We start from the raw sequence: 20020 nt of genomic DNA, 5'->3' as shown, positions 1-20020 counted from the left end.
TCAATATATCAATCAGATATTTTATGTTATTACAAGGATAAGTCATCATAATTATGCAACTTTGCTACAAAATGTATTAATATTACCATGCAATACCCAAACCATAAATAACCCCAACCCTAGAAATATTCTCCAAAACAAATGAAAATAAAATCTGAATGGAAATATAAATTGTCTTGAATTGATCTAATACTATAGCTTAATATTGTAAACAACGTTACATCTATAAAGGCCTATACATAATTCAGTGTTAGCTAAACTGTCGAGTATGTAGGCCTGAGGGCCGATTCATACTCCTATTTTACCGCTGTTTCGGCGCTGTAGCCTAGTGCCAAAATGATTTCGGCTCGTCAGAAATTTTCAGTAGCACCGAAGAGCCGACTTTAGGAGGGTAGCCTACCCGCCCCCCCGAACCTCAAATGACGTCAAATTGTAGGATCTACAGAGCCGAACCGACTTTGCTTTGAGAGTGCTTCTGTAATACTAGCCTATCACGCAGCCAGAGATGCAGATTGAGGCTGGGCCATTGTGGCTTAAATAAAAATGTGTTGTGTTGACTATATAGTTGTGTATATTCGTACTTCTCTAATTGTTTTGATGAATTGAAAATGGTGGGTGTTACGAAGGAACGCCACGAGGCCTCTGACATCAATACCGGGACGTCAGAGCGTGACATCAGAGCGTGACATCACCCCGACGTCCCGGGACTATAAATACCCATGCCTGCGCAGGTTATAGACAGAATGAGTAAGAAGAACCCGGAATCACCTAGCAGACCTCGGATACCACATCAAGACCTCGCTAGTAATCACCGGCTCTACCTGCGTTCAAGACTCCAGGTTCCTGTCCCTAGAGCCTCGGCATTCTCACAAGACCAGACAAGAAGGCCCTGTAGGGTCCTTGGTTACAGTGGGCCCTATTGTAATTTGTAAACAAGTGTGTAATGCTTTATGGTGTCGTCCACTCACAGTTAACAGAACTTGTTGTATTGAGTTGTACTTGAAATGTACTGTAATTCTGCAAACTGTCAATCAATCAATCTATCAATCAATCAATCAAGGCAGTACTGTGCAGAGTTGCAGACTCCGGTCCAGACCTTAGAGTATATATATACTCTAAGGTCCAGACCAGTGGAGCCTCAGTGGAGGGCAGTAATCAGGGGGGGGCAGTAATACGCCTCGCGGCGTCCACACCGCCGGAAATCAAAAAGGAGAAGAAGAAGTGACGGGGGGGCGTGGCCTAGTACGGCGAGCCCAGAGCACCAAAGTTAACCAAACAAAGATGGCGTCTGGACAGCAGTGGGTGCTTGTGGAGATGGTCCAGGCTTTCTATGAGGTAAAAAACAATATAATATAGTATGTATAATCTTATGACGCTATAAGATAAGATCCAGTACCCGGTTAAATGTTAACCTTCACTTCAGAGACACTCCGCCAAGTTTGTTTGTTTGTTAACAAGCTGTGGGTTGAAGCGTCGCAGCTTCCGTACCTGTCAAAAACAAGCGCGGATCTACAAGCTATCAACGCGTCACGATGCGACGCGTTGATAGCTTGTAGATCTGCGCTTTCTTTTGGGTGCGCTTTCTGGGCGTTGTTGTAATGTTTGGAAACAATGTTGTAACCATAATTAAATGTGTTGTGTTTGTAACATTGCAGCTAAATATTGTAATATGTGGCTGCCCCCCTGTTTGGAAACCATTAGGATTTAATCTTGTTGTGTATTCGTTTTTATTGTGATAAACATAAACGGAGCCGTTTCAGTACATTTTACTGAACAAAACAACCATGTCACTGGTAGTCCTGCGTCTTGGATTAATGTTATGTCTTAGCAATTTAGATATATTTTATTCACAATGAATTAGTGTAAATTCAAGTTGCGAACTTAATTAATTAAAAGCAATATTATAGTTCATTTATTGTTGAGTCCTAGAATATCTGTGATCATTGCAAACGCAGTGAGCACTTACTATGAGACCTAGCAGATCATGTCTGTCTGTGTGTCTGTCTGTCTGTCTGTCTGTCTGTCCCGCTATCCAAATATGGAGTGTGTTGCATCAGCAATCACTCAGCTCCATATATGGGCACAAAATGGGCCAGGTCCACTCAGCTCCATATATGGGCACAAAAGGGGCCAGGTCCACATATACAGTAACAGCGGGACAGACACACAGACAGACAGACAGACAGACAGACATGATCTGCAGGGTCTCAGCTGCGTTCGCTTCCCGCGTTTGCGCGTCTTACTGGTTCATATACTTCGTAAATTCTGTATACACAGACATAGATTGGTTGCAATTGGCTGCAACACAGACATAGATCCTGGTTGCAATGAAACATGCACGGCATAATGTGATAAATGCTTCGTTTGTATACTCACCCATTAAATAATTCCAAAGATGTGGAGTGAAATATTGTCCTCTAGTTTCACATCCATGTGAAAGTTCTCGCACAAAATGTGTATTTAGTCAATTATCTTCACTTTTTCACGTGCTGCACACAGACGACTTTCTCTCCGGACGAGGGGCCGGAATGATCGATGGACTGAATTTACCAACAATTCCTGTTGATTACCACAAACGTCATCACAAATTCACCAGGAAAGCACAAATGTTTGGGGCAATCAACTATCGCAAGGCACCTGCCCAAACATTTGTGCTTCCCTGGTCAATTGGTGATGATCAGCTCAGAGTTTTGATTCATTCAGTCCAGCTGTAATTCCGGGCCCCTCGCCCGGGTGCAGCTCGTGAAAAAGTGGAGATAATTGACTAAATACACGTTTTGTGCCAGAACTTCCACCTGAAACTAGAGGACAATATCTCACTCTACGTCTTTGGAATTATTTAATGGGTCAGTACAAACGGAGCATTTATCACATGCTGCCATTCTGCCACTGCAACCGCAAGTCTATGGCACTGTTCTATGGCTCTGGTATGTCTGTGGAATGCTTGCAAATGTATGAAATGTACAGAGACATTCTAGGGCTAGATAAACATAAGCGGAGCAGTTTCAGCACATTTGACAAAATGTCACTGCTAGTCGGAATAATTTGACGTCTTAGATGTATTTTATTCATAATTAATTAAGTTGCAAACTTTCTGGAGTGGCATTATTATTGTTGTTGTTGTTGTTGTTTGTGGTCTAAAAACAAACTGGCCCGGTGCTATATTGTCAGGGACAGGGAGGTGTGGCCCTGTACGGCCTCACTCACACCTAAGACATGCAAGACACACTTGTGTTCTGTGTGTTATGGCCGCCGCCCGCCTCAATGCATTTCCAATGGGAGTCACATGGTTTGAACTGAAGATTGCATGGGGGGGGGGGGGGGGGGGGAGGGCAGAAGACAGCCATGCAACAATGTTGTGTCATGAGACCATGTGACTCCCATTGGAAATGCATTGACCATAACACACAGAAGACACAGGACACACAGTGTCTTACGTGTGAGTGAGGCCTAACATATAACAGGGGTTCTCAATATTTTTGTCTGGGGACCCCCGGAAATGCTTTGGCCATGTCTCACCTGCCTGTCTGCCTGTCTGTCTGCCTGTCTGTCTGTCTGCCTGCCATCCCCCCCCCCCCCCCCCCCCCCCCCATCCAGGCTCCAGCCTATCATCTGATCCTGGAAGGGTTTCTCATCTTATGGATCATCAGACTTCTGTTCTCCAAGACCTACAAACTGCAGGAGACCTACAAGCTGACTGACAAGGTACTATTATACACTATTATCCTATAAGCCTAGTACTGAGTGTCTGAGGACACTTCACCAGGACCTTTTCTTCACAGGGCCCTGGGGGGGGACTAGTTGACTGTAGGACCGGTCCATAATATTTGACTACTGAAACTGAATCTGTGTCTGACTGGGTGTTGGGTGAAATCACCCCTGAGCTATATCTCTGAGAAATATGGGAGGGGTTAGCCCCTACTGAGCAGGGTTTTTCCTGGGCGTTGTTATAATGTAGTAGACTCTGGAAAAGCATTCCAGCAGCATTCCAGCATCCGCAAACAACTTTGTTTTTGCGGATAAAGTAAAGTTTGCTTTGGTTGGTGCGACATGCGTTGCGTCGTGCTTGTAGTTAGGGTTAGGTTTGGAGTTTGGGGTAGGGTTAGTAATAGTAATGTCCGAGTCCATGGTGACCAAAGTGACTATACTGGGTTGGGCTTGCTGGATGCATGACCCAACCCCTAGTATTTCTGTCAGAAGGCGTTGAGGGATGAAAACACCCACGTGCGACTGACTGTCCTGCAGGTATGGCCGCCGTGCCATTTCTTATAAACGTCGTAGTTCATACGTGGGTCGTGGGTCCACGGTGGTGGTGGTGGTGTTGTTCATGCGCCACGGTGCGGTGCGTGGAGACTGGAGAGCGCATCATGCACGCTGCTGGCTGGTTGGAGCAACAACCTCATTAGTATGGCATATTGTGTGTACTCTGTGCACTCTCTTTCTGTCCAGTTCTACGTGTATAGGCTGGCGATTGTGGCAAATCATATTCGTTAATAAAGAGAGCTGTAAAGGGGATATATTGTCTGTCTGGTCAGTTCATGGCGAGTACTGTGTCATTCTCGTTTTTAACCGGGCCGTGATAATGCGGCGCAATGACTGTAGGCAGTAGCCTGCCTAATACAATGTAACCAACTTGCACAAGCATAAAAAAATGGGTTTTAATTGTTGGGTATTAAGTAAAATAATCTATTAAGATACTTTTCTCAGAAGGTAATTTGTAATTTAACAGGATTAGTTTCATGGGCAGTAATCCAGACGTTACTTAGAAAAGTAACGATGCCTGCCTGTGTGTGTGTGTGTGTGTGTGTGTGTGTGTGTTAGGAGAAAGAGGACCTCATTGAAGAATGGCAACCTGACCCTCTTGTGCCTCCTGTGTCCAAAGAGCAGCCTCATTTGAAGTATGACATCATCACTGGGTAAGCAGTAGGACATCATCACTGGGTAAGAGAGTGGCGACAAGCTTTCATCGTGTCGCCACTCTTTGTTTGTATAATTTTTTGTTTGTATAATTTTTATCCCACGATACTTTCAGCCAGTGTCAATTATCTAATGGAATCCTGGGCGCTACCCTTCCTCTGCTAACCTGGGGGGGGGTGCAGCGGACTGACCTCATGCTTCCTTCTATGCATGAGGAGTCCAAGCTGCTTCTTTTCACCTGACAGGGGAGAGTTTCCCCGTTTGGACGTAGCACGTGGAAGGAACACGTTATTCCAACCAGTTCCTTTTTCCTTTATCTACAAGCTCACAACGCGTCGTGTTGCGATGCGTTGAGAGCTTGTAGATCAGCTATTCTTTATCTAGTGGAGATGTGGTGTAACGACATGGATTTCTAAACAAATTTGTTCAGCGCGAAATACTGTGTTAAAGTTCAGGAGACTTCGGGGAAAAAAGCAATTATCCTGAATGCTGCCTTCCGGCATTGCATGGAAAGGAGAGGAGGGCATTTGCATTTCTTTCACCATAGTAAATGCTGCATTCGTGGTCTGGAGAGGGCAGTTGATTTACAGACGGGTAAAAGGGCAGGGGCTAAAGCCCCCTTTGATGTCTATGTGTGCACGTCCCTGGGAGTCAACGCTAATGTCGTCACTCTCATAGTATTCCACTCATAGTATTCAGCCTCATCTGAAGTATGACATCATCACTGGTCGTCCATAACTAATCTACTTTGACTTTCATCAGAAGCGTTAATATTGTGAACATCGACGTCCTGTTCAATCACCACCTCAATCTGAGCCTCAATAGGCCTTTCGGTAAGCCCCGCCCACTCTTCTCTGCCAGACCAGGGTTGGACCAGAGCCATTGAAATACGACAGGGTTACGACAACTCCGTTCACTTCATGGGGCCAGTCCAATGGCCAAAGTCAAAGTCGTACAATTTGTCACACACGTTACCGCGGTGAAATTTGTTCTCCGCATTTGACCCATCTCTTGGAGCAGTGAGGCGCAGCCAAGGAGTGGTGAGCTGCAGCTGTGCCGCGCTCGGGAATCATTTGATTAGTAGTGTCAAGCAGGGAGACATTGGGACCAGTCTTTGGTATGACCCGGCCGGGGATCGAACCCCAACCTCCCAGTTTCAGGGCGGACACTCTAACCACAAGGCTACTGAGCTGAGGCGGTAACCTGACTCCGGTTCCCTCCTCCTGCCTGCATCTGGGCTCTCTCAAGCAGAAACAATGAACCCGGAAGCAGCGGGACAAAAATCTGATATCTCCATAATAATTTCGAGTTGTAGTCTTGTTAGGTTGTGTTTCCATTTGTGCTGTGCCAGAGCTTCAATACGTGATCAGTCTCGCGCTGATCCCGCCTCTAGCGGCCGCATATCACTCAATCAGCATTTGATCGGAGTACATCGTCTCTGCCAGAAAGAGACCAGATGGGAGCAGGAGGAGGAACTCACTGCTGCCGCCATCTGGCGGAGTCAGGTTACATAGACTTCTATTTATTGGTGAAGTGATAGGCGAAGAGTGAAGTCATGGACCGGACGTTGGCAGAATGCACTTGACTCAGGCAACACCAACAGCCCAGCTTTAATGATCTTAAGTTCCTTTATTTTAGTGTAATAGTACAATTTAAACATTACAGAGACTTAATTTAGTTGTCACTGTGCAATACTTTAAAACAGTTGCCTTGATGTTACACACATGCCAGAATTGCTGATATTTGCGCCGCCCTCGTTGAAAACAAAGTATTTAAAACTCCAGCTTGTCACTCTTCAGGGCTGCATGAACAGCACTCTAGCTCTGTTTTCTGACCCCTCAATGGCGAAACTCTCTCAGCTACTTAATACACAAATTTATAAATTGACCAAAAACACAACAAAGCGAGGTATTTCCTAACTTGCGGTAATGAAAGTACCGGTATTCCATAAGTGTCGCGCTGGCCACCGTCTGCCCAGCGGAAAACAAAGAATTGAGTTGATCAAATGGAATCCATTTTCTGGTACTGCATTGTCTATTCCTCGCTGTTTTCCAAACATTTTTGAGAGCAATGTTTAGCTGTAAATGACATTGTGTGTGTGTGTGTGTGTTTACATGGCTTTCATGTTGGAAACAGCAACAAATCAGCGGGGCACAGCAGGTGCTCCGAGGGATTGATTAGGTATTCGTCTGTTATAGAGCGGAGCGGTCTGTTATCAAGAAATAACACACCACTGAATTGACCACAGTGATTGACCAATCAGAATCAAGCATTCAACCAAGCCGTGTAATAAAAGGTGGTATTGCACTCATGTCTTTCAGACCATAGACATATATAAAGGCTAGATGGCTCAAGGCGGAGTCTCTGACGTAGTTCACTCGTCTCTGACTATTATAACGAACCAAACAGTTTGAAAATCAGTTGAATTGAGCAAGTAATGGTTATTTAAAAAGTACATGCCCCATAGACACAATGTTATGCTGCCCCTTGGTAAGATGGCCGTCACGTAGCAACGTCGCTCTCCATTGGCCAGAGCGTGGGTGAGCCATCTAGCTTTCTTATATACATCTATGTTACAGACCACCCAGGCATTGATTTAAGGTGGTATTGCACTCATGTCTTGCAGACCACCCAGTCACAGAATCGTCATCAATGGGAAGGAGTGTGTTAACTTTGCATCGTTCAACTTCCTGGGTCTCCTGGAAAACGAGCGAGTGAAGGTTGGTAGTGTACCAAGCATGTGGGCCGGCCGGACGCGAGTGCGGAATGGCCTTCGCGTTTGATTGTCCAGTAGCCACTTTGAGTGGCAGTCGGGGCAAATGCTCTCGCCAGAACATGATTTAGGGCCTGAGTCGGCTAAGCAAAGTTCGCTTGAGACCAGTGTTGATTTCATCGACTAAAACTAAGACTTAAAATGTTCGTCAGCGAAAATGTTCTTCGGGCGTGACTATTTACTCAAACGCGAAGGCCATTCCCATTTTGCGGACCCAACAGTTGTGGAATACTGATGCACATTTATTCATATTTCACATCATGCACATTCATATTATTGTTTTACAACATTTATATGATTCATATTTCATATCATTCACGTCCATATTATTGTTTTACATCATTCAAATGATTCATATTTCATATCTGTTCCAGCACAAGGCTTTGGCGTCTCTCCAGAAGTATGGAGTAGGAACCTGTGGTCCTAGAGGATTCTACGGAACGTTTGGTGAATGAAAAAAATATTATTATTGATGTTGTCTCTACCAGGCCAAAGGGTAGGGTTAGGGAGACTATGTTTTCCATCCTGTCCATCCGTCCGTCCGTGATCACTTAATCTCTGGCACTGCTGGCTTAACAGTATGTGGCTCAGGAGGTAGAGCAGGTCGTCCAATGATCCCTGGGTCGGCGGTTTGAATCCCGGCTCCTCCTCCTGTCCACATGTGGAAGTGTCCTTGGGCAAGACACTGAACCCTACTTTGCCTCCAATGAGTCGGTTGGTGTGAGCTTGCCATCATTGGTGTCTGAATGTGTGAAGTGAGGACGCTGGCGTCGACTGTTTTCCGCTTCACCTCCCAATGTGTGAATGAACCATTTGTAAAGCGCTTTGAGCACTTGGAAAAGTGATCTAAAAATGCAATTCATTATGTTTGTGTTTTTGTGTCCAGATGTCCACTTGGAGTTGGAGAGCAGGCTGTCCAGGTTCATGAGAGCAGAGGAGACCATCATCTACTCCTACGGCTTTGCCACCATCGCCAGTGCAATACCTGCTTACTCCAAGCGGGGCGATATCATCTTTGTGTATGTTCTGTTCAATGAAGCAGCATGTTTCTCTCTATATCTATATATATATATATAATTCTATATAGAGCGGTGCAGTCGCAGACCCAGGAAATAATTCCCCATTAACACATCTAGTACAGGAAGTGCATCAAAATAGACGCTCCGGGGTGCCAGAGTAGTCGCCAGAGTAGTGATCGCTTTTACTCTGAAAGCCATGAACCGGAAACACTTTCTTAAAAAAATTGACTTGACAAAGTGAGCTCATAATCCCCGATCATCTTACTATATTTATATAAACTCCAAAAAGCGTTCATATTTTGCGGGAGAGACGGATGAGGAGCAGAAATGCAGCGCCAGCATATCGATCCATTCATCACCACGGAGAGCGCCCTGGATGAGGAGATACGAGTCATTCTTTCCGCCGCGCTAACATGGGAGTCAATGACAAGCTAATATTTGCACAGAGCGTTAGCATACGGCAAGCGAAAAGCGAAATGCCAAAAAAAAAAGAAGGAATAATTCTGAATATTATTATCTCGCCCCGCGTCGTTTGGACGTCGCTAGGACGTCCACAGACGTCTAAGGTACCACTCGGTTCTGATCCTTATGACGTTTCCAGACGTGTTTTGTACAGAATGTGTTAATTTCCCCCATAGACGTTTCAAAAAGTATTTATTTAAAGACGTTTACGCCACGGGCAAAGCCAACTCTTGTTGTGACGATGTTTTGGGCAGATCAAATAATTAGTAAGAGAAAAAGGTTTTTTTCCCTTCTTCTTACTAATTATTTGATCTGCCCATTGTGTTTATTGTCATGATTTGTCACAACAAGAGTTGGTTTTGGGGAAAATGAATGGGGAATTATTTCCTGGGCCCTCTGGCCTGCGACACTCTATACAGTATATAATGTGTATTGGGATGAGGCGGCGTGTTTCTCCATCCAGAAGGGACTACAAGCGTCTATGTATAAATGTGTATATATATATATATCTATATATCTATATTAGGGATGAGGCGGCGTGTTTCTCCATCCAGAAGGGACTACAAGCGTATATGTATAAATGTGTATATATATATATATATCTATATATCTATATTAGGGATGAGGCGGCGTGTTTCTCCATCCAGAAGGGACTACAAGCGTCTATGTATAAATGTGTATATATATATATATCTATATATCTATATTGGGGATGAGGCGGCGTGTTTCTCCATCCAGAAGGGACTACAAGCGTCTATGTATAAATGTGTATATATATATATATCTATATATCTATATTAGGGATGAGGCGGCGTGTTTCTCCATCCAGAAGGGACTACAAGCATCGCGCAGCTTCATCAAGTACTTCAAACACAACGACATGGAAGACCTAGAGCGACTGCTGAAGGAACAGGAAGTGGAAGATCACAAGGTGAGCTTTTGATTGGTTCTTTATTTATTTTTATTCCAGTCCCCATTAAAGGAGCATTCAGTGATTTGGAAAAAATCCCGGTCCACCGTGGTAACAAGATGTGCACGCACTGCAGTGGGGAGACAGGTCAACAGTACACACACCAAGGCCCGCCCCCGCGATTGGTGGAAAGCACCTCTATCCTGATTGGATGAAAGCTGGGCCACCTAGCCAAAAACGAAACCTAAGGTTTTCTGACCCCCAGGGGCTAACTGGGGACAGTGAGGAACTCCTTATATGGCCAGCACACTCTATAGTAGGGAGGAATATCACAACAAAACAAAAAAAATAAGTGAAATCACTGAATATACCTTATTAACACAACTCCTGCTTGGTAATAATTAATTGATTGTTTCACCGCCGTCACCATCTTTCCTTTATAAGCTTTTGTTTTGAAGGCGAAAAATTCACAGGCTGTGAACCGGATGTAAAATCTACCTTTATTTATTTTTAATTCACCCAAAACAAAAAGTATGTTAAAGTATCTATGCATAAAGCATGTATTTACTTTGTATTCCTTGTCTTGTGTTGTAGAATCCTCGTAAGGCCAGAGTCACCAGGAGGTTCATTGTGGTGGAGGGATTGTATGTGAACACTGCAGATGTTTGTCCTCTGCCACATCTGGTAAGAATGACAGACAGACAGACAGACAGACAGACAGACAGACAGACAGACAGACAGACAGACAGATAGACAGGCAGACAACACTGTCCACTGCCACATCTGCAAAAAAATATTAAATAAATACTACACACTTGAGTATGCCAGGTTTCCCCCGCCATCTGAACCAACTCACCACCAGATGGTGATCAGTTGACAGTTCAGCCCCTCTCTTCACCCGTGTGTACAGCCTCAGTTCAGCTGATACGATTACAAAATGGATCATTGATCTTTGGCCTAGACCAGGGTTGGACCAGAGCCATTGAAATACGACATGGTGTTTGTTATGGTCAGTACAACCATGACTAGCACTTACTTTATTTTACTTTGTCTATTTTGACGGGACAATGCATATTACAATTACAATTTAGGCATTTAGCAGACGCTCTTGATCCAGAGCGACTTACAATAAGCACAAACAAAGCATGGCAATACATCACATACAAAAAAAGTAGTTATCATTTCAATAGAAGTTGCTCAGTGGCGTTTTGAAGCACCCGGAAGACTGCCGGAAATTATAACTCAATGGCTCGAGCGAGCGGAAGTTTAGCCTAGCCTAGCCTAGCCCCGGACCTGACGCACATGACGTCATGAACGTCCGTCCACCTCCATGAAAGTGCTGCAGTTTCTTTTTTCGCCCGTAGCTTCAACGTTGGATAGCCTTACTGGGGGCTTGATATATACGGACCCCAACGTATACTCTGTACAGGTATATACAGTAGCAGCTCTTAATCTGATTACTATGCAACGCCTCCGTCACCACCAGCTATGGGACGTTACATCTGATCTCCGTTTACTGCAGTTCAAAGGAGGATTTTCAAACCTCCATAAGTCGGAATCGTAGAGAGCTGTCCTTTGGCCCACGTGGCAGAGAAGATGTGCCCACGTTGCTTCGTTGGGCTGTGCCCGTCCAGGCTCCGTGGTAAGCCCGGCCAGCAGGCGCTCGCTGTAGAGCCCTAATCGTGCGTTCACACACGGGCAGACACAAAAAGATGAATGTGGGTATCATTTGGAGCAGCTACATGCATCATTGCGTCATTGCATCGTCATGTCGCTGGCTTCCCGCCTGCCCGTGTGAACGCATTACACAACATAACTTCCAGGCATGGCTCCAGAGGAGAGACCCGGGCTTCACTATTCTATACGTTTATAGTGTATAAAGTATAAAGTATACATAATACATATTATATATATTTACAGTATGTAAATGTATATATAATTCATTTTTTTCCTATATATTTTCAGGTGAAACTGAAGTATCAGTATAAAGTACGTATCTTCCTGGAGGAGAGCATGTCCTTTGGAGTCCTGGGAGAGAACGGAAGAGGAGTGACCGAGCACTTTGGAGTGGATGTAATCTATTCGATTATTATTACATTATGAATACATTATTAATACATTACTAATCACGTATAGAACGGAAGAGGAGTGACCGAGTACTTTGGAGTGGATGTAATCTATTAGATTATTATTACATAATTAATACATTATTAATCACGTATAGAACGGAAGAGGAGTGACCGAGTACTTTAGAGTCGATGTGATGTTTCATATTTTATCACAGATTGATAGTTCATATTTTAATCGTTCATATTTAATCACAGATTGACGACATCGACCTCATCAGTGCCAACATGGAGAACGCTGTCGCGTCTATCGGTGGTTTCTGCTGCGGACGATCATTTGTTATCGACCACCAGGTATTATTACTATTATAGAGCGTCCTGACGTCACTCACTCGTTTTTCTCTGTGGAGAACAACATGGGGTCATCTTAAAATCATCTCGTATAAGAACTGTGGTCCAAAAATGAACAAACTGTCTCTGCAATATTGTCGGGGGAGGTGTCTCTGTATCGCTTACGATAGTCAGTCACTCATTTTACTAATTTGACAGCAGTAACATTAGCGTTTTCTCTCAGTCAATTCAATTCAATTCAAAGGGCTTTATTGGCATGAGAAAACATACGTTTACATTGCCAAAGCAGAAAGAACAATACAGCAATACAATCAAAATCAGTCACTTGATATGAGCAAAATCGCCACGACGCTATGTTTATTTTTCAAACACAGTTCTTATATGAGGCGATCTAAGATACCCCCATGGGGATTATAATATATACTATAATGTATACATATTCTGTATGTTTCAGAGGTTATCAGGACAGGGATACTGTTTCTCTACCTCACGTTGTATAGTATACTGTATGTTTATTATCTGTATACTGTATGTTTATTATCTGTGTACTGTATGTTTATTATCTGTGTACTGTATGTTTATTTTCTGTGTACTGTATGTTTATCATTATGTATACTGTATGTTTATTATCTGTATACTGTATGTTTCAGAGGTTATCAGGACAGGGATACTGTTTCTCCGCCTCTCTACCTCCCATGTTGGCTGCTGCTGCTATTGAGGCTCTGAACATCATGGAGGAGGACCCAGGTAACCCTGGACGCTTAACTCATCGGCTGACAGATTTGTGTCGCCCCCTGTTCTATAGTACTTGCCAGGCTTTTTTTTCGTGTCCTGTGTTCACGGCAAAAGAAGCGTCATTCAATTTGAAGCTTGCGTTCACGAGTTGTTGCCGTTTGAATGCCTGCTGCAAAACACAGCGGCGATAAATTCATTTCCGTGATAAACACTAGTCTAGGACTGACCCTAAAGCAGGGGTGGGCAACTTTGACGACGGAGAGGGCTACTATAGTTCCACACTCACTGCAGAGGGCCACTATAGTATAGTTCCACACTCACTCCAGAGGGCCACTATATTTCCACACTCACTCCAGAGGGCCACTATAGTTCCACACTCACTCCAGAGGGCCACTATAGTTCCACACTCACTCCAGAGGGCCACTATAGTTCCACACTCACTCCAGAGGGTCACTATAGTTCCACACTCACTCCAGAGGGCCACTATAGTTCCACACTCACTCCAGAGGGCCACTATAGTTCCACACTCACTCCAGAGGGCCACTATAGTTCCACACTCACTCCAGAGGGCCACTATAGTTCCACACTCACTCCAGAGGGTCACTATAGTTCCACACTCACTCCAGAGGGCCACTATAGTTCCACACTCACTCCAGAGGGCCACTATAGTTCCACACTCACTCCAGAGGGCCGCTATAGTTCCACACTGACTCCAGAGGGCCACTATAGTATAGTTCCACACTCACTCCAGAGGGCCACTATAGTTCCACACTCACTCCAGAGGGCCACTATAGTTCCACACTCACTCCAGAGGGCCACTATAGTTCCACACTCACTCCAGAGGGCCACTATAGTTCCACACTCACTCCAGAGGGCCACTATAGTTCCACACTCACTCCAGAGGGCCACTATAGTTCTTCTCTGTCTTTTCTCTCTGTCTATCTCTCTCTCTCTCCCTCTATCCCCCCCCCCCCCCCCCCCCCCCCCCCCCCGACACGGTCGAGGCAGATGGCCGCCCACCCTAGAGTCGGGTTCTGGGGGGAGTTTTTCGTTACCATTGTCGCAATGTTGCTTGCTCTGGGTGGATCTTTGTTGGTTGTAAAGTGTCTTGAGACAACTTGTTGTGATTTGACACTATAATAAAATTGAATTGAATTGAATTGTATAGTTCCACACTCACTCCAGAGGGCCACTATAGTTCCACACTCACTTCAGAGGGCCACTATATTATAGTTCCACTCACTCCAGAGGGCCACTATAGTTCCACACTCACTTCAGAGGGCCACTATATTATAGTTCCACTCACTCCAGAGGGCCACTATAGTATAGTTCCACACTCACTCCAGAGGGCCGCTATAGTTCCACACTGACTCCAGAGGGCCACATTGCATATTACCGTCGTAGCCAAAATAGCAGATCTACAAGCTCAATTTGAATTGAAATCCTGATTTTTTTTTTGCTATTTTTGAATTGGAATCCTGAAAGTAAAGTTTTTATTTAATTTCAAATGCATTTAGTTATACTTATGTTAACTTTATGAACTAAATACGAATACACTGCATTGGACATAAAAAAGGCAATTACATTGTACTAGTCATTCAGCTACTAATAGAAGTAATTCAAGATGTTTGGAATTGTAACAGCAGAAATTAATAACACTGTATATCAATATTCTAATATTAACCTGCGGGCCGGATTAAGTGAAGGTGGGGGCCGCATGTGACCCCCGGGCTGCCAGTTGTCATCATGCTAGTCTATTGTTTTATTTTTTATTTCATTTTCTGGACATCAAGGTTTTCTGATCACAGTGACCATAATGCAACTTGTCTTGTTTTTCAGACATCTTTTCTGTCTTGAGGACAAAGTGTCAACATGTCCACCAAGCATTACAAGGGTGAGTTATACCACACTAACACCACACCACACTACACTACACTACACTACACTACACTACACTACACCACACACCACCAGGGCTGGACTGGGACAAAAATTCTGCCCGGTCATTTTTGTGTGAATTTGGCCCAGACCGGCCCACCACAACCAGCCCGCAGATAGCAGAAACTCTACCGCCCGCTCCGTCGAGGCACACACAAACAAACAAGCCCTATACTAATACCACCACTTTTACAGAACAACATAAATGATACAAACCAACAGACAACTACACAACCCTTTTGTAGAGGGTTTATTTGTCACTCACTGATACAGGTACAGTGAAATTATCATGATGGCACTGGCAGTATGGCAGCACGCCCGGACCTTTCCTGGTGGCCTGCCGCCTATTGGCCTGCCTGCCTGGTGAAAAATATCTGACGGCTACTTTTCCACTGACAAAAACTAAATGAAAACTATGCTATGGTGACTAAAACTGAGACTAAATAGATTGACAATTTCGGGGGGAAAACCCAAATACAAACTAGACTAAATGTAAGGGAGGGACTAGTGGAGAAGAAGTAATTTCGTGTTTCATTGTGCTCGGGTGTTGCACTCTGAAAATATGGTTCTATTTCAGTATTCCAGGGTTGGTGGTTGTATATGGTTCTATTTCAGTATTCCAGGGTTGATGGTTGTATATGGTTATATTTCAGTATTCCAGGGTTGATGGTTGTTTATGGTTCTATTTCAGTATTCCAGGGTTGATGGTTGTATATGGTTCTATTTCAGTATTCCAGGGTTTATGGTTGTATATGGTTCTATTTCAGTATTCCAGGGTTGATGGTTGTTTATGGTTCTATTTCAGTATTCCAGGGTTGATGGTTGTATATGGTTCTATTTCAGTATTCCAGGGTTGATGGTTGTATATGGTTCTATTTCAGTATTCCTGGGTTGATGGTTGTTTATGGTTCTATTTCAGTATTCCAGGGTTGATGGTTGTATATGGTTATATTTCAGTATTCCTGGGTTGATGGTTGTTTATGGTTCTATTTCAGTATTCCAGGGTTGATGGTTGTATATGGTTATATTTCAGTATTCCAGGGTTGATGGTTGTATATGGTTATATTTCAGTATTCCAGGGTTGGTGGTTGTATATGGTTATATTTCAGTATTCCTGGGTTGGTGGTTGTATATGGTTCTATTTCAGTATTCCAGGGTTGATGGTTGTATATGGTTCTATTCCAGGGTTGATGGTTGTATATGGTTATATTTCAGTATTCCAGGGTTGGTGGTTGTATATGGTTCTATTTCAGTATTCCAGGGTTGGTGGTTGTATATGGTTCTATTTCAGTATTCCAGGGTTGATGGTTGTATATGGTTATATTTCAGTATTCCTGGGTTGATGGTTGTTTATGGTTCTATTTCAGTATTCCAGGGTTGATGGTTGTATATGGTTATATTTCAGTATTCCAGGGTTGATGGTTGTATATGGTTATATTTCAGTATTCCAGGGTTGGTGGTTGTATATGGTTATATTTCAGTATTCCTGGGTTGGTGGTTGTATATGGTTCTATTTCAGTATTCCAGGGTTGATGGTTGTATATGGTTATATTTCAGTATTCCAGGGTTTATGGTTGTATATGGTTATATTTCAGTATTCCAGGGTTGGTGGTTGTATATGGTTCTATTTCAGTATTCCAGGGTTGATGGTTGTATATGGTTCTATTTCAGTATTCCTGGGTTGGTGGTTGTATATGGTTCTATTTCAGTATTCCAGGGTTGATGGTTGTATATGGTTATATTTCAGTATTCCTGGGTTGGTGGTTGTATATGGTTATATTTCAGTATTCCAGGTTTGATGGTTGTATATGGTTCTATTTCAGTATTCCAGGGTTTATGGTTGTATATGGTTATATTTCAGTATTCCAGGGTTGGTGGTTGTAGGAGTGGCGTTCGCTCCAGCTCTTCACCTCCAGCTAGAGAGAAGCTCTGGCTCTAGAGACGCCGATCTGAAGATACTCTGTAGCATCGTCACTTATGTAAGTTCTGTACACACCTGTACGTTCTGTACACACCTGCACCTGAACACCTGATCAGTGGTGTAATGATGATTTTTGAGGGTTTTTTTTTATAACTGTGTTTCAGTGCATGGACAGACAGGTGGCGCTCTGTGTTGCTCGGTACCTCGACAAGGAGGAACGATTCCTTCCTCCACCGAGGTAATTAAATACATCACGTATTAATGAATTAGTATTCAGTATTAATACTCATTAATTAAGATTCCTTCCTCCACGAAGGTAATTAAATACATCACTTATGTGTCAGAGTGGTTTTATAATGGTTGTGTACCCTACAGTATCAATGTGGTTATAATGGTTATATTAATGTTATAATTGGTATTTGTATTTAGCTCATAAAGCTCATAACTATAACTAAATGCAAATAAAAAGGTTATTTTTCAGGATTCCACTTCAAAAATAGCAAAGAATAATAATTCAGGATTTCAATTCAGATATTATAGCCTGTAGGAAAAAACTTTCGCACACCTAGACATCAATGGAAGAAATAGAATACACCCGCACACTATTTTATAATAATGCAACGTTTCGGTCTCTCCGGACCTTCTTCAGGCATAACGCATCATTTTGACAGAGTGACTTATATACCGGTACAAACATTTGAAAAATAATCAACCAATCACAATAGACGGAGTCTGATTAGAGAAATATGTACAGCTTGTGATAATCATCAATTTTCTAACATCATTTAAAGGCACAAGGACCCCAAAAAACACCATCATTTACATCATTTCAGTTACATTCTAAAAACATTATTTAAAGACAATTGGTTGTAAACATACATTAGGAAATCAACAAAGTCAACAATAAGAGACAAAAGTCACTAGGTCCTGCTCTCATGACATACAGACAATGAGAGTGGAAAAATACATATGTATAAATGTATATATATATATATATATATATATACAAACACAAATTCACTCAAAAAGGCAAGAAGTTCTGAATTAAAGTGCTTATATATTTAACGTTTATTTAGTAAATAATCCCCTCTGTTCCCTCAGAGCACAGCAAACTCGGTGGCTAGGCTAGCTAGTTTCTTGGAACATTTCTGGTCGTAGTGGCTACATCTGTCATTAAAAAAAATATTTATTTTAGCGATTATATTAGTTGTAAGGGTAACTCGAGGGTGTTCTTTATCATCATTAATGCCCTTCTGCGATGTCCCTCTCGGGTAATACCACTTAAATGAATGTTATTATAATGGTGTAATCTTGTGTACCCTACAGCATCAGAGTGGTGGTCACCGTCCAACAGACGGAGGAGGAAATAGACCAGGCAGCGGCTTGCATCACAGAAGCAGCTGTGGCCGTGCTCAGAGGGCAAAGGTCGGAGCCGGCTCTGGACCCATACTGACCACTGGACCCACACTGAGCACTGCTCTAGACCAATACTGGGTACAGCACTGGGGCTCAAAGTGGGGTCCAGGGACCTTGTGGGGCCCTTGACGGGGTTCCTTGGGTTAAACCCAGCTAAATTATTGATAGTTAGGAACCAAATGGACCCATATACATATATATATATATACTGTTTTTTATAATACTGTTTCTCCATTGAATGTGTGAAGTCTTAATTGAATTTAATAAAATAACATACTGTATTGGACAGTAACTTGTTAAAGGTTTGTTCAGTAATTTTGTGCTCTTTGATGTTTTCCATTTTGGTATGGGGTATGTTTTCATATCTCCTGTTTCTACAGTGCTTTAATTCTCAAATGCACCATCATCCTCATGAACTGTATTACATTTCAATCAGTGTTTATTTCATCGACTAAAACGAAAAATGTTCGTCGTTTTCAGGAAAACTAAATGGAAACTACATAAACTAATCTATGATGACTAAAACTGAGACATTTATTGACAATTTCGTCAACAAATAGAAACTAGACTAAAATGTTAGGAAGGGACTAGTGGACAAGAGATCCAGTATAAGTCATTTTACACTTGGTTGCATGCTGAAAATAGCTGATCTACAAGCTCACAAAGCGTCGTAGCACGATGCGTTGAGCTTGGTTGTGTATCGAATCTTGTGGACCAGACCCATTGCAAGATGCTGTACTCTGTTGTCAACCCTAAGCCATTCCAGCCTGTCAAAGTGAGGCCAAGAAGTCTGGAGCCTTGTTTTAAGGGCCTTTGAGGTGCTGTGGTACCAAGAGGTCCATGCATAGTCATAGAAACCTTGTACGAGGGCTCCTGTTAGGTGTATTGTCGACCAGTGAGGAGATCCTGACCCTCAGTATAGGAATCTTGTTCTTTGGTTGACTTTTTTTTATTACGTTGGTGGCACGCACGCACACACACACAGTAAGAAAAAAAAGAAAACTTAAAAAAAAGGAAACATAATAAATAAAAAAATAAACTTAAAAAAAAGGTCTGTGTGTCTGTGTGTGCCACAACATGCAGCTGCGTTCGTATCCCGCCTTCACACGTCTTGTATCCTTTTAACAACCATTGTTACATCAAACATCTGTATTGTGTTATCCTTTTAACAACCATTGTGACATCAAACATCTAATATTGTGAGCTTGTAGATCGGCTATTTTCCCAGTTGTTTTAATATCATTTGATCCACTGATTATCTTTTTAGTATACACACTTACTAACGCCTTGTGGCCAAAGGTAATAATGTCATCATCTAATCACCATTAAAAACGAACAGAAAACCAACCTAGCGTTTTAAATTAATATTGATCATTCATTCATTCCAGCATTATAAGTAAATATATATATATATATATATTTTTTTTAATTTTTATCCCACAATTGTGTAACCCATTTTTGAACCCTGTGTCCATCAGGCGCCCCGGCTGGCCAGGGGGAGGCAGTTTAGTG

At 42.8% G+C, this 20020-nt stretch overlaps 1 protein-coding gene across 1 annotated transcript; it reads left to right on the top strand.

The window, feature by feature from the left end:
• Window positions 1-1233: 1233 nt before the first annotated feature.
• On the top strand, window positions 1234-18885 carry sptlc1 (serine palmitoyltransferase, long chain base subunit 1). The gene is made up of 15 exons (XM_080768628.1): window positions 1234-1335; window positions 3598-3705; window positions 4822-4916; window positions 7544-7637; window positions 8065-8137; window positions 8577-8709; window positions 9973-10102; window positions 10676-10765; window positions 12047-12154; window positions 12406-12501; window positions 13149-13245; window positions 15073-15127; window positions 17033-17150; window positions 17257-17330; window positions 18419-18885. The coding sequence occupies exons 1-15, from the start codon at window positions 1282-1284 to the stop codon at window positions 18543-18545; spliced, it is 1452 nt and encodes a 483-aa protein (XP_080624754.1). The 5' UTR covers window positions 1234-1281; the 3' UTR covers window positions 18546-18885.
• The last annotated feature ends 1135 nt before the right edge of the window (window positions 18886-20020 follow it).

This window comes from Protomyctophum bolini, assembly GCF_963924005.1.
Source record: "Protomyctophum bolini genome assembly, chromosome: 1".
Taxonomy (NCBI): domain Eukaryota; kingdom Metazoa; phylum Chordata; class Actinopteri; order Myctophiformes; family Myctophidae; genus Protomyctophum; species Protomyctophum bolini.
The sequence above is the reverse complement of the archived record's forward strand: the minus strand, read 5'-3'. Positions and strand labels throughout refer to the sequence as shown.

What these genes read in the sequence shown, in the direction of transcription:
- sptlc1 (XM_080768628.1), top strand. Translation starts at nt 1,282, where the DNA reads ATGGCGTCTGGACAGCAGTGGGTGCTTGTGGAGATGGTCCAGGCTTTC. An exon ending in TCTGTAGCATCGTCACTTAT is followed by an intron (nt 17,151 to 17,256) that starts GTAAGTTCTGTA and finishes ACTGTGTTTCAG; the next exon opens with TGCATGGACAGACAGGTGGC. An exon ending in CGATTCCTTCCTCCACCGAG is followed by an intron (nt 17,331 to 18,418) that starts GTAATTAAATAC and finishes TGTACCCTACAG; the next exon opens with CATCAGAGTGGTGGTCACCG.